At 40.4% G+C, this 14795-nt stretch overlaps 1 protein-coding gene across 1 annotated transcript in view; it reads left to right on the top strand.

The window, feature by feature from the left end:
• The window catches only part of DNAH1 (dynein axonemal heavy chain 1), a 5225710-nt gene that overhangs the window by 2782148 nt on the left and 2428767 nt on the right, over positions 1 to 14795 (top strand). The window contains exon 39 of the mRNA XM_044076389.1: positions 11720 to 11839. Coding sequence (XP_043932324.1) covers positions 11720 to 11839 — 120 coding nt within the window. The remainder of the gene's footprint in view (positions 1 to 11719; positions 11840 to 14795) is intronic.

Here is a 14795-nt window from a genome sequence, read left to right as displayed (position 1 = left end):
TGAAAGGTTTCGACCAGATTGGTCAAGTTACAGGTATAGGTGACAAGCCAAGATCCTACCTTGTAGAATCTGAGGGTGTGGAGTACAGGAGAAATTGCAGACATCTTTCTCTTGCACCAGAATCATCATAGCAGCATTGTTCCTGTGATACAGACTCTACATCTCAGAGCGAACCAAACATTGTTTCCATCCCAGAGTGTGTTTCAACCTCTAATTCCATTCCTGAAGATGTTCCAAATACTTCCAAGGTTGAGCATTCTGTAGAGACAACTACAGTTGTTAAACCAAATTCCCAGTTTTATGTCACATGATATGGCCGAATATCTAGGTCCATTGTGAAATACGCAGCAACTGTATATATGTACCTAGTCTTGTATAAATGCATGACAAAGAACTACCTGTGATATCTACATGCCAAATAGATTCATAACATTGCATGATATATTTCTCAAAGAGGGAGGATGTAGATCAAGAGTGTATGTGCTGTGTCTTTAAGAAACATATCAAGGACTGAGCGTGATCATATAAATACCATTCACATGCTATTCTCAGTGCCATTTTGAAAGTGCAGCCAGAGAGTGAGCATGTATGATTGCAATAGTTAATAAGTTACTTAAGTTAAAGTCAGTAAACTTCTATCGTGATGTGTTTGTATATAATAAAGCTGCTTGAACAGAACCCACAAAGACTCTTCTTTTGTGTCCAAAGTAAGAGAGTGACAGCGGTAATTCTTGTTTAGATAGTTTAGGATGAGTACTCTTTGTCTTAACTTTTGAGCTAGAAAATCATGCAGATTTTCCACTGAATGCTGATTTGCCCATTCAGCAGTCACAGTAGAAGCATGAGGGGAGCCATAGCTTTTGAAGCTGGTAGGTTGTTGTGTCTTGGGCCTAAAGGGTAATGCAGTAGCAATTAATTTGGACAGCTACTGTTATGGAAAAACACAACTTACAACAACTATGGGTAAGTGCAACTTACAGAACTTTACTTTACTTACCATTGTTACTGTTGGGAATTGTATCCAAATCACTTAAAGCAAACTGAGTATATTTCCTTGGTTTTGTAGTACCTTCTCAGTTTCTTTGCACTGGGATATGATCGCATAATTTATTCTGTGTTGCCTAACCTTCTAGAATACTTTCATAAGCTACATAAGACTCACTAGGTACAAGTACCTGTTGCAATAGGTGATCTGGAGCTTCTTTATGGTTAGTTTAACTACTAAGGTACAAACACAGCTTGCATGCAGTGAATGACAAAAGTGAATTTAGATTTACAGTACACAGCTTACTAGGAACTTGGATCTTAATTGTATACCATCAGTAATAAATTTATGTTATTTGCATAAATAAGTCAGAATGGAGTGTGATGTCATGTTAAGGGGTGGCAGTGGATGTTAGAATAAAAATTATACTAATCGTGCTTGGATAAGAGAAACAGAACATGAAATAGAACTATTTATTTCAGGTGCACTGCATTGATGTTTACATTTTTCTAATATCAGGACTAGTATCTTATGCATTAGGAAGGTGACAGGATATGTCAGTAAAAACATCAAATAACTGTGGGATGTATAGGGCTTTAATTTCTGAAGCGTGCTTGCAAAATATTATGAACATATGACATATTCTCCAAATTTGAAGTATTATGTAAAAAACAAAGTATGATAAGTTTTCTTTGGGGGGGGGGGGGTCTTTGTAAGAACTTGGTGGTAGAAAAATTATATTAAACTCACTTGGATAAAAGAAACACAAGAAGAAGTAGACCTATTTATTTGAATTACATTTTATTAACACTAACGTTATTGTAATATTGAGAATTACTTAAGTAAGTAGGTAAGTATTCTAATATTGAGACTAATATCTCATAAATGTTAGGTCACTTATTAGAAAGCAAGGTGGCATCTACAAGCTGACTACATATGGTAGATATAAATAGTATAGTTTCATAGTTTCATATTATAGTACTAGGCTATCTGCCCTGGGGCATTTGTAAGCCTAGCCATAGTGATGTGGCTTTTGCCACCCCATGAAATGGTACAAAAATGTACAGAATAAATCTAGAATACTGTGCCTCTGTCTAGTAGTGACACAATGAAGGTCCTCTTATATAATAGAATTAGTTTACTGTGCCCCTGTCTAGCAGTGACACAGATGTGACCCTGGGGTAAGCTTACGATTTCCCATCCACTCATCAAGATTTCTCTTGAAGAGTCAGTGAGGGGCTCTGCCTAATACGAACTGGGATCCTGTTCCAAAGCATGGGAAGCTTCTGGGTTATGAATCTATCCCTCCAGCATGTCCTATTCATACTTGTGCCGAGGTTTAAGTCTTTAGCTCTCGTGGTCCTGATGGATTTGGATTTTTTGAGGTGGAGCATGTCCATCAGATCTTGATTGGACATGGCCTTGTACGTCAGGCAGAGATCACCTCTGAGCAGGCGGTATGCTACTGAATAGAGCTGAAGTTTCTTTAGTCTGGCAGAATAAGACATATGTTGGAGACCCTTGATCCTTTTGGTGAGGTACTTTTGTGGTCTCTCCAGCTGTTGCAAATGCCGGGTGAGGTACATACAAATGCTGAAAACATCACCGTGGGATATGCAGGCTTGGGTTAGTGCAGAGTGGTCACAGAAGCATAGAAAATATGAAATATTTTACTTACTTACATTACAAAAATGGAGTGTCATATTGTCATGTCAGGGAGAAGGCGTATTTAAGTAGTGGACATGGAAGAAAAATGAGTATATACACACTTAGGTAAGGCAAACACAATCACAGCTACAAGTCTGTTTAAGATACATTGTATTTAAATTAGCATTCTAGTATTGGGCCTAATATCTCATGTATGCTAGGTCATGTATTGGGCAACATGGGGCCATCTACAAGCTGGGCATGATTTGCTAGGCATGCATTCAGTGTGGGATGTATAGGGCTAGAATTATTAAGGAGTGTTTGCAAAATGTTAAGAAATACAATGTGTTCTATATATTTACATTATTTATGCAGAAATAAAGTGTGATGGTATCATGCTGGGGGTGGCATATGCAAGCTGTAGTCATTAATAAAAAAAAGACATTAAAGCATGGTGGACAACTTATATGCATCCAGTGATATAAGTTTTTGTTTAGTAAAGCAGTTACGAATATTAACAATATTTTCAAACCTGCATTAATACTGTAAAAGTTATGTGACCTATAAGCAACAAATGCTGACATGTTAACCACAACATTAAGGCATATATTTTTTGACACTCATACTTGCCATCATACATGCATGAATTTGCAGATTGTTTGTTTTGAATATGCATAATTTGCATTTTTGTGTAGTATTCCAAAATGTCAGTATTCTAGCTACCCTTATCATATATCAATGGAAAGCTCTCAAACAGAGGAACAATTCACACTCTGAGACCTTGGCTCTATCTTGTATTCTTACCAACATAAAACTTTTTGGCCATTACACTACTAATTTTTGGCAAACAAAATACAATTTTCTTTAATGTTTGCTGTATATAGTCATTATCAGTAAATGCACTTTTGATGCTAACTACATGCAAAGCTCATCATCTAGTGAACAACTTTCATATTTTATATTTTTTGTTTCATGCATCATTTGAGATATTGCAAATCATATGGGGTGTGCTCTTAATAGAGGACATGGGAGAAAACCTCTCAGGAAGCAAGTTGACATGATGTTATCCATGTCATTATTCCTCAGAGCAGGGTCTTGGATCTGACATAGGATCTGAGCCGACAACTTTAGCTTAGACAAATCCAAGGCTCAAGCTCCTCCCTCTCCCATAATCCCATGCTGCTCTCTAGTCCTCAGATCACATTTGCTGCATTCTGCTACAGACGTGATCCTTGGCTGTTGCTCAGATAAGTGCTTTCTATACCCATTTTCAGCTTAGTTTAAAATTAGTTTAAACTTAGTTTAACTTTAGACTTAAACTTTTGTGTTAGTAGTCATTTCTTTTCCTTCCCTCCCTTAGACATCCTAGCTTTTTGGCAGGGTGGTGCCCCCATTGTAAATTAGGCGTTTGGTGCCTTTTTTTCTCCTTAGATTGTTTTTAATATTTCTTAGGGTAGTGTTACGGTGTTTTCATACTTTGGTGTTTGTTAATCTTACAGTTATGTCTGAGAAATGCTCTGGGTTTAAGAACTGCTTCTCGTGCAGTTGGAATATGCCCAATATCGAATCTCATGAGGAGTACTTGTATTGTTAAGGGGCTCCTCACCTGGAGGTTGAATGTGATGTCTGTGCCGACTCTTCTGGAGCAAAGGAGTCCCGGTCGATGCCATCGTGGTTGCTGCTGCCATCAAAAAGGAGCTGGTGGAGCAGAGCTCCACGATACATCCTCCAAACAAGGAGTCTCAGGCAATTGACTGAGAAAGCATGTGTGCCTCAGCTACCTTTGGATTGAGGGCAATTAATTACCTGGCACCCTTCACCCACCTTCAAAGGAACTTAGTCAAAGAACTCACCACTTCCCTTACAGAGTTGTTGCCAGAGGATGATCTCAAGAAGGTGTCTTCCAAGCTTTCTACTCTGACATTCCTCGCTAATTCCTTGATGAGGTTAATTTCCAATGCTGTAGAAGCTACCTCTCGAGTGGCAGGTACCAGCATAGCTATAAGGCAACATACTTGGCTATGACTATGCGGGTTTGCAGAACCCTTCAAAGCAACTTTTACCAATGTTGCCTTTGATGAGTCCTCCCTCTTTGGACCTTCTATGAAAGACACTCTGACCCATAGTGAGCAAGAAGGGGAAGACCTTTCTCACTGTTGGAATCAAGTTTTCTGCTCCTCAGAGGTCATTTTCCAAAACCCATTGAGGATGTAAGAAGCTGTGGTTCCAGAGGTCACAGTCTTCCTTCCAGGATGCTCCTGATGATTCCTCTTCCAGAGGCAGGGGAAGAGGTTTCAATGGTAGATGCCGCCCTAGAGCCAGGGCGGGGGATCCACAAAATCAGAGAACCCTTCTCTGAGCAGTCCTTTCAGCACTACTGAAGCTTTGCCCAACTGCCTCACCCTGGAGGCAATCGGGGGTCATTTTACCCTTCACCCACTAGCCTGGACAAGCATCACCTCCAATCAGTGGATGTTAAACATTGTTTCCAGGGGTTATTTCATTCCTTTTTTTCAACCTGTCCTATGTGAAGGTATCTCCCTGACATGCCTCCCCACCAGAGGGAGTCGGCCTTCAAGGAAGTTGTACAACTTCTTCAAAAAAGAGCAATCCAAGAGATCTCAACAGGGCAAAGTGGATCTGGAACTTACTCTCTCTTCTTTTTAATGCCAAAAAAGACTGGGGACCTGCATCCTATTCTGGACATCGGTGAGTTGAATCTGTTGGTCAAGAAGTCCAAGTTCTGGATGGTCACTGTTCAGTCCATTCTGCCTGTGTTATGCAAGGATGACTGGATATGCCCAGTGGATCTCCAGGATGCCTACTATCACATCAAGATAGACAGGTGTTCCAGGCGACACCTTCCCTTCTGATTAGGGGCCAATCATTACCATTTCAGAGCCACAGCCCCCTGGATGTTTACCAAATGTATGGCAGTGGTGGCAGTTCTCCTGAGGCTGCAGGGATTCCAGGTGTTTCCATACCTCGACAATTGGCTCCTCACTGCACCCATGAGGCATCATCTGTCACAAGCCATCCAATATGTCCTTCTTCTGTTCATCCAGTTGGGGATTATAGTGAACCTCTCGAGTCCAATCTGGTCCCAACACAAAAATTAGAGTTCATAGGAGTCCAGCTAGACTTTGTCTCAGAGACTGCAGCATTACCTCTTCGCAGATTACAGCTGATCTGGGTGCAGGTCATGCAAGTCTTAAATCTTTTGAATCCTCCAGTCCACTTGGTTCTTCGAACCTGAGGATCCATGGCCACAGCTTGTGACACTAGCGAGGTACCATATGAGGGTTTTACAATGGACCCTGGTGGTTCAATGGTCCATTCTGTCTCAACCTATGTCCATGTCCATAAAATTGATGCCAGTGTGCAGACGGCACCTTGTTTGGTGGCTTCAGTCTCAGGATCTCATTTTAGGCAGGCCCTTTTCACTCCCTCTGCCCAAGGCCACAGTGACCATGGATGCCTCCCTGTGGGGTGGGGTGGGGGGGGCATTTCCAGGGGAGAACAGTTCAAGGCACGTGGTTCCCCCATAGAGCCCAACTTGCACATAGATATCCTAGAGATGAGACCAGTCCTCCTAACATTGCAAGCCTTTCAGGATTGCCTCCCACTGGGGATGATTGCTTTTCAGACAGACAGCATGGCAGTGGTCTGGTATATCAACAAACACAGGGGAACACAATCTTATCCATTGTGCAGAGAGGACATGAGAGTGTGAGAATAGATGATGTCCTCCAGGCTCTTTCTTCTTGCAACACATTGTATTGCCTAATAAGCAGGATACAAAATTATTTATTATACACCAAAGAATTTATTTTAACAAACTTTATTTATACTAAAACAGAAAAGCAAATAACTCTTTTTAACTAAAACAGAGAACTAAAGCAGACAAATCAGACAGTATTAGACAATACATTTAAAGAAAATTATACATCACTGATAAAGGGAAAAGCTTCATCCTGTCCTCAGTCTTGACTGGGAAGCCCCGTTGCAGTCAGGCAGGAGTCTTTATAGTGAAAATGGTACGGGGCAGTGCGTCCACTCCACAGGTGAGACTTGTACCCGAGTGCAGAGAGCCCCAGCTATTTATAAACAGATTGTTTAACACAAATCATGAGAATCAGTACTTTCCCAGTGTAGGCTGGATCTTGCTAGAACATTTTGTGGCATTGGCCACCCACCCCAGAAAGAACAGCAAATCCTGCCAAATACAATGATTTTGCAATTTTCAAATGCTATACTGGAATATTCCAATAACTTAGCAATTTTTAATATTCCGGAACACACACACATGACATGTTTCATAATTAAGTATAGAGCTTTGCTGAAAGCACTAGAAATCATTAGAATGTTCTGGAACACAACATCATATCCTAGCATATGTCACAGATGAAAATAGAGAGAATGTCAAGATATAGTGAGGCAACAGTCAAATAATTACAATCACTCTTTCATATCACATTCATATCACACACATATACCCAGGGACTCCAGTGTGTTGGCCAACAAACTCAGCAAAACCATACTGAGCCCTCATGAGTGGTCCCTCAATCTGACGGTGGGCGAAGCAGATTTTTGATCATTGTAGTCAACCATGCTGCAACCTCTTTGCCTCCCCATCCAACAGCAAATGCAGCATGTACTTTGCCCTGATCACCCCACCCTGGGAGTGACCAAGGGATGCTGTAGTCCATGATTGGCCTCTGGATCTCCTCGATGCTTACCCTCCTATCCCACTTATCCCCAAAGTTTTGCAGAAAGCACAATGCCTGAGGACATCCTTGATCCTCATTGCCCTTTTCTGGCCTTATCAGCCATGGTTTCCCTTCCAAAGGTCTTACCTGTAGTATAATCCTTGGATACTGAATCATCTTCAAGATCTAATCTCCCATCCTTTGGGACTCCCTCTTCCCAGTCTTCGGACCCTTCATCTAAACACCTGGTTTCTCCAATTCCAGTGATTTTGAAACAATCCAGGTTAGTTTCCCCCATCAAGAATATTATCCTAGCCTCCCAAAAACCTTCTACCAGAAAGGTTTATAGTAGCAAATGGAAAAGGTTTTCTATCTGGGCTAAGAGAATGAATCTGGACCACTTTTCTGCTTCTGTGCCAGATATTCTCTTGTTCTTGTCCTCACTTTTTCAGGACGGGGCAAATGTTTCTACTATTAAGCTTCAGTTAGCTGCAATTTCCAATTTTTATGAGAATAGCAAACCTACATTCACTTCCAGACTCTGTAAAGCCTTCATGAAAGGCGTTTTCCTTCTACGACCACCTGTTAGGGATCCCTTACCTTCTTGGAATCTAACCTTCATGCTGCAGTCTCTGACTCAGAGCCCATTTGAACCTACTAGTTCATGTGATTTCAGATTTTTTTTCATGGAAAACAGCCTTCCTAGTAGCCATAACATTGGCTAAGAGGGTGTCTGAGCTGCAAGCCCTTTCAGTTGCTCCCCTGTATATGGTCTTTCACAAAGACAGAGTGTCTCTTTGAACTAATCCATCCTTTTTGCCCAAGGTTTCCACTGAATCCAATGTGAACTAATGTATTTAGTTACCAATTTTCTTTCCCAGTTATTCCAATAAAGGAGAGTACATTCTGCATGCTTTGGATGTACACTGGCGATTGCGATTTTATATGCATAGGACTAAGGAGCTTTGCAAATCAGACCAGATGTTTGTGGCTTTTTCACCGAATAGACATGGCTTCCTCATTTCTAAAGTGACTATCTCTAAATGGATCTCCAGCTGTCTCTCTGCAGCCTACACCAACAGGCATCTTGAGGTTCTGGGAAAGGTTAGATCTCATTCTACTAGGTCTCTGGTTACTTCTTCAGCCTTCATGGCCAGACTCTGCATTGACGATATTTGTGCTGCCGCCACTTGGTCTAATCCTCACACCTTTGTTTCACATTACAAGCTGGATTTGGTTTACATGAACAGGGCTTCCTTTGGTTCCACAGTGCTTTGACATGTCCTTCCTTGAGGCCTCCCAGGGTAAATTGTAGCTGGGGACTCTGACCCTACTGTGAAGAATCATAACATGGATAACATCAGATAGAGTTAGGTACCTACCATAACTTGGCATCTGTGTTATCCTATGTCATTATTCCTCACATTTCCCTCCCACCATCCCCCTTCCTTGCTGGATAATCTGAGGAGGTTGAAGTGTTGTGAGTCCAGGACTATTTTCCTTTCTACCTTTTGGGTCGTAGCTATACTTACTATGTTAGCAAACTCATTCTGAGGGTTAGAGGGCAGCAGGGGATTATGGGAGATGGAGGAGCTTGAGCCTTGAACCTGTCTAAGCTAAAGTTGCCGGCTCGGATCTGATGTCGGATCCAAGACCCTACTGTGAGGAATAATGACATAGGATAACACAGATGCCAAGTTATGGTAAGTATGTTTTTCCTGGCATAAAGGCTTTGAGAATCAATGGGATTAATTGGCTTCCCTTTTCCTACTCAGTGTTGCATGAATTACCAGTATAAAAGTTTAACAATGTAATAAATGGAAAAATATGCATATTAATAAAGTAAATATTGTATATCTCCTCAGGGATACAATGCAGAAATAACAGTTTATACTGGAGTGCTGAATTGCTGGTTAGAATGGGAAAGATTTAAATTTGATTAATTTGCAGAGGAATGATCCTAGAAGAAAAACAGAGCATTGTTTGATGGGAAGCCATTTTTGCTTTTTACAGGACAGAGCAATGACGCATAAATCCACAGATTTAGGCACTGTTTTCTTTGTGTGTGTGTGTATGTGTGCGTGTGTGTGTGTGTGTGTGTGTGTGTGTGTGTGTGTGTGTGTGTGTGTGTGTGTGTATATATATATCTATATATATATATATATATATATATATATATATATACATATACATATATATATATATATATATATATATATATATATAGCTATGCTTTATCTGAAACTACGTTTCCTTTGTGATGCAAATGCAATTAGAGGGAGACTTAGTTCCCTCTGGGTGAGAATTCTTTTGTCAGTGTCCCTTTGAAGATGATGAAGTGGAATATGTTACAAGTCCAAATGGGTATTGCATTGATTTTTTTTTCAATTTGTTCAAGGTGATGGGTAAAGGAAACAGTGATCTTGCCATAAACTGAAGTAATTTAAGTTGAGGTTTGTTTCTAATTTTAGGCCAGTAAAACAGTTAATGGCAAAGTGGGATAGAATGACATTATTCCTTGAATATAGTAATATAAGCATTGCCTTTTTGGATGTATGTATTAGAATAGATGAATTTAAGAATTTTAGTACAACTATTTACAAAAAAACATGTAGACATCATTTATTACACAAATTAAGTATGCACCCACGACTCATAAAAAATGTGCTTAAAGGCCAGTTTTTTACAAACTATGAGGTTGCATGACAAGGTTGATGAAGCTCAGGCTGTACTAGGTCAGATGTCTTGTGACTTCATTGACAGAGGCTATACAGAATCTGAAGTATATAAAACTATGGGTGAAGTCTGTGCCCTTAAAGATTCACTTGCACGACCTTATTTCTCTACTCAAAATGTTAGAGCTGAACAACTAACTAATAATAATATACAAACAGTTCGGATGCCTTTCATGTGCTCCAGCAATGTTGGTGAGTTGTGTAATGTGTTTAAAAAATATTGCTCTGTACTCTTGATGGATGACTCTGTAGCTGACATTTCTTTTAAAAACACTCTCTCCCTGAAACTGCAACTAAGTTATAAAAATCAACATGTTAAATCCCATATCAGGGCTGAGAGATTAGGCACTTTTTCTTGCCAGCATTGTTCTGCCTGTGTTTTTATTAGCAATACAACTACTTTCTACCTAAAATCTATGAATATGAGGTTGGAATTGAAATAATTTGCAAGTTGTAACACTGAGAATGTGGTTTATTGTGCTATCTGCATGACTTGTGATTGTTACTATATTGACAAAACTAACCATAGTTTAAGGGAGAGAATTTTGGAACATGCGGGTGATATCAAGAGAGGTAAACAAACTAATGCACTGGCCAAGCATGTTTTTGAAAATGGGTATGAACATAAATTTAAGTTTGATGTTCTGGAAGTGCTGTGTAAGAGCCTGAGACTTGGTGATTTAGTGAATCTGACAGAATGTACAGAACTAAGGTGGATTGTCAGGCTAAATGCTGACAAACATCCAGGCTTGAATGGGCGTGTTTCCATTAAATCTGTTTTAAAAGGGAGAAAATTACCTCATTGAACTTTTCAATTAGATATGTCATGTAATTTTTATATATAAATGGTTGTCTTGACTGTTTTTATTGTAAGTCTGATGAAGTAACAGTTTTGCTGTGAAAAGTGTTAACTTTGTACATTAAATCCCTTGTTGTATAGCTGTATTGCTTGGCTTTACATTTTTATTTTTATTATTCCTTGAATACCTGATTTGCAGCAGATTCTAAGCTTGTTAATAGGTGTCAAAAGATTTTCCTCGATGATGACACTGTTCCCTCATAAATTTGTATATCAACAAAATATGCTAGTTTGTAGGACAGTCACTAGAAAGAAGATCTATCAATAATGTTCATCATTTTGTTGTATGGGGTCTCGATTCTTTGATATAATTAGCTGATTATAATCTGGTGGTAGGTAATGGCACTGGGTAGAACAGCACTACCAACAAAGACAAAACCAATAGTACTTCAGAAGCCTTTTACTACATTCTTTAACCAGCCAATAAGTCTTCCAGGTATCTAAGTAACACTGCATTTCTAAGAATACTAATGTGGAGCATATATAACATTGAAATAATCTTAACACATTAAATTATATTCCATCTTCCATTACTGCCCAACTATTATTACATATGTTGAATTGAATATTTTCTATAACTTTCTGCTGAATGTGTAAAATGAAATATGTTACTGCACTTTCAACTTGTTAATTAAAACCAAGCAATGGGGAATACTGTGATTTTCCCTTGTAATATAAAAATAGTGCAGTAAAGTTGACTTTAGCAAAGATAATATGAAATCTGAAAAACATAATATAAACAGACTGAAAAGTCCTTATTGGTATGTTTTTTTTTTCATTGCAGGATTCCATAAATTTTGTACGAAAATCAGTAAAGGAGGTAGTTGTGACAACAGATGGTAACCTCACACTTAGTCTACTCAGATTAATGGATTGTTTTTTCAGTCCCTTCATTCCCAAAGAGGTAGGTGGTTTGCTTGCTTTCTCAACATGTAAGTATATATTGTTTTTGAAGACCATGATGCAAGTCTGTAAATGTGTGCACAGATATGGAACTCTAAATCTCTGCCAATAGGTTTTGTGTAAAGTAAAAGAAGAACCAATGACTGGTAATTGTACATGAGTCAGTTGACAATGCTTGATTGACCAACTAGTTTGTTCTATGCTTAAAGACAAATTTCAGGTTTCTCACAGAGGTGAGACTGAACTGGACCCTGTGGGGTTTTCTGAAAAATAGTGCCTTGAACTGTTTACATATGTACTTTATTCATGAATGTCTGTGATATAGAAGTACTTTATTCATGAATGTCTGTGATATAGAAGTTGCTTCATGACTGTTAGCATTACGGTAATGAAACTACTACAGAAGTTGCTTTGTGTGTGTTCACTTGAGGAAGATGAGCTTCATCCTAATGTTATACAAGCCATCTGCAGCTTCCTGTTTGACTTAGCCTATGCTTTCTTCTTTTTAATTTGATCTTGGGCTACTTCTGTACACCTGAGCTGTAGACCGTATTGATCAAATGACATAGTAAGTAGAATCTGTTATACTGTTGATTGCTGTAATTATAAAGGAACACAGCTGTTCTATTTCTTGTCTAGTGTTCTAGATATGATAGGTTCATAGGTAGGTACTAGGCTATCTGCCTGAAGGCATTTATAAGCCTAGCCGGAATGTGTTGGCTTTCTTCGCCCCTTTAGAATAGTTCTCTGTGCCTCTGTCCAGCGGAGCCATTGAAGTGATCCCCGGGGTAAACTTTCTGTTTCCCATCCACTCGTCAAGGTTTCTCTTGAAGAGGGTTAGTGAGGAGCTCTGCCTAATGTAGACTGGAATCTTGTTCCACAGTATGGAAGTATCTGGGACAAGAATCTATCCCTCCAGCACATCCTATTTATTGTTGTGGTGAGGTTTAGATCCCTAGAGCGTGTGGCTTGAGGGGATATGGTTTTCTCTAGGTGGAGCATGTCCATCAATTCTGGGTTGGACATGGCCTTGTATGTCAGGCAGAGATCACCTCTGAGTAGGCGGTATGCAACCGAGTGCAGCTGGAGTTTCTTCAGTCGAGCTGCATAGGACATCTGTTTAAGGCCAGTGATCCTCTTGGTGATGTACTTCTGTGGTCTTTCCAGCTGTTGCAGGTGTCTTGTAAGGTACATCCTAAATGGGGGCATTGTACTGAATGATGGGTCTGATGAGTGATGCAAAGAGGGACAAAATGACCTCTTTTGATCTGGATGCAAATCCTTTTGTGATTAGGTGGGCCACATAGAAGGATTTTCTAACCACTTTGGCAATGTAATTATCAAAGGAGAGGTTACTGTCTACTTGGGTCCCCAGTTCCCTTATTATGTCTTCCATATTTAGGGGGCTACCTCCTATGTAGTAGTTTGTGGGTACTTTGTTTTTTCCAAAGGGGACGACTATGCACTTTTTGGCATTTAGCTTGAGGCCATGGTTTTGACACCAGGTATCTGTCTCGGTGATACCCCTTTGGAGGATGTCTGTGTCAGCTGGAGAGTGAATTATAGTCCCTAGTTTGCAGTTGTCTGTGAACTTGGTCAGCCATAGCCCTCCTGTGCTTGCCTGTAACTCTGAGAAATATATGCCGAACAGGAGGGGTCCTAGGACTGAGCCCTGGGGAACGCCACTTGTAACACGTTTAGAGTCAGACCTAGCTCCCGCAACTCTTACCATGTGGGTTCTGTCCGTGAGCCAGTTGGCAACCCATCTCGTGACATATGGGTTTATGTTCAGGCTTGTGAGCTTATCTATAATACCTGAATGGGGAATGGTGTCGAAGGCCTTTGGCAGGTCTAGGTAGGCTATGTGGACCACCTTTCCCTCGTCTATAGCCTTGGTAACTGTCTCAAAGAAGTCCACCAGGTTTAGGAGGCATGATCTGCCCTTACCAAAGCCAAACTGGGTAGGTTCCAGTGTTTGGAGGTTTCCAATGTCTCTGTTAATGAGATCCATGATGATGCACTCCATAGCCTTGCAGACAAGCTAGTCAGGCTTATCGGGTAGCAGTTCCTGGGGTCTGTTCTGGTGCCACCTTTGTGGAGTGGAATAACCGTTGCTGTGTGCCACTCTATGGGCATGTAGCCTGTGGAGAAGCTGAGTTTGAACAGTGTGTTTAGGTGAGGGGTTAGTTCATCTTTGAGCTCGTGTAGGATGCAGCCTGGGACACGGTCCGGTACCACTGATGCTGTCTCTTTGGCTTTGGAAAGGGTTGTTTAAACCTAAGTATTTGTGATTTCAGGGGCACTACATTCTTCTGGTATGGTTATGGGCCCTTTTGGGGGTAGGAGGGGGGTGAAGTTTGCACTGAACTTGTCTGCCAGGTTGTTGGCGATATCGGTCGGTTCAATGTATTTTGTGCCATTCTGCACTAACTCCGAGCAGATCTGAGAATTGCCTCTTAGATTCCTGACATAGCTAAAGATTCCTGACATAGCTAAAGAATGCCTTGTGGTTATCTTTAGAGTTCTTGGCAATTTTTCTTTCGAAGCTAGCCTTGGATGATTTTATGAGGGATTGTAGTTTTTTGTTGATACTGATCAGGGATGTCTTCCCTTCTTGGGATTTTACTCTTTTCTGTACTAGTTTCTTCCTTCTGTTGTATAGCTTGTTTATGGCAGGAGTCCACCAGAGTGGTTTCCTTTTCTTGGAGGAGTGAGTCTTAGTTTTGCTTGGGATAGCATGATCCATGCATTCTTGTAGGTGCCCATAGAGTGCATTGGTAAAGGATTTTGCAGCTTGGACAGCGTTATCCTTTGGCATGGGGGCTTTGAAACTTTGAAGTTTGCTTTTGAAAAGTTTTCATGGTGGTTTCCTTGGCCAGGTGTGGGGGCGGAATGTGGATATCCAGAATGATTAATTTATGGTCAGATCTAACTAGCGAGGGGTTGACCTCCGGTGT

Source organism: Protopterus annectens, chromosome 7.part0 (assembly GCF_019279795.1).
Source record: "Protopterus annectens isolate FY-2018-M chromosome 7.part0, PAN1.0, whole genome shotgun sequence".
In the NCBI taxonomy this organism is placed as follows: Eukaryota; Metazoa; Chordata; order Ceratodontiformes; family Protopteridae; genus Protopterus; species Protopterus annectens.
This window is presented reverse-complemented; position numbering and strand designations above follow the sequence as displayed.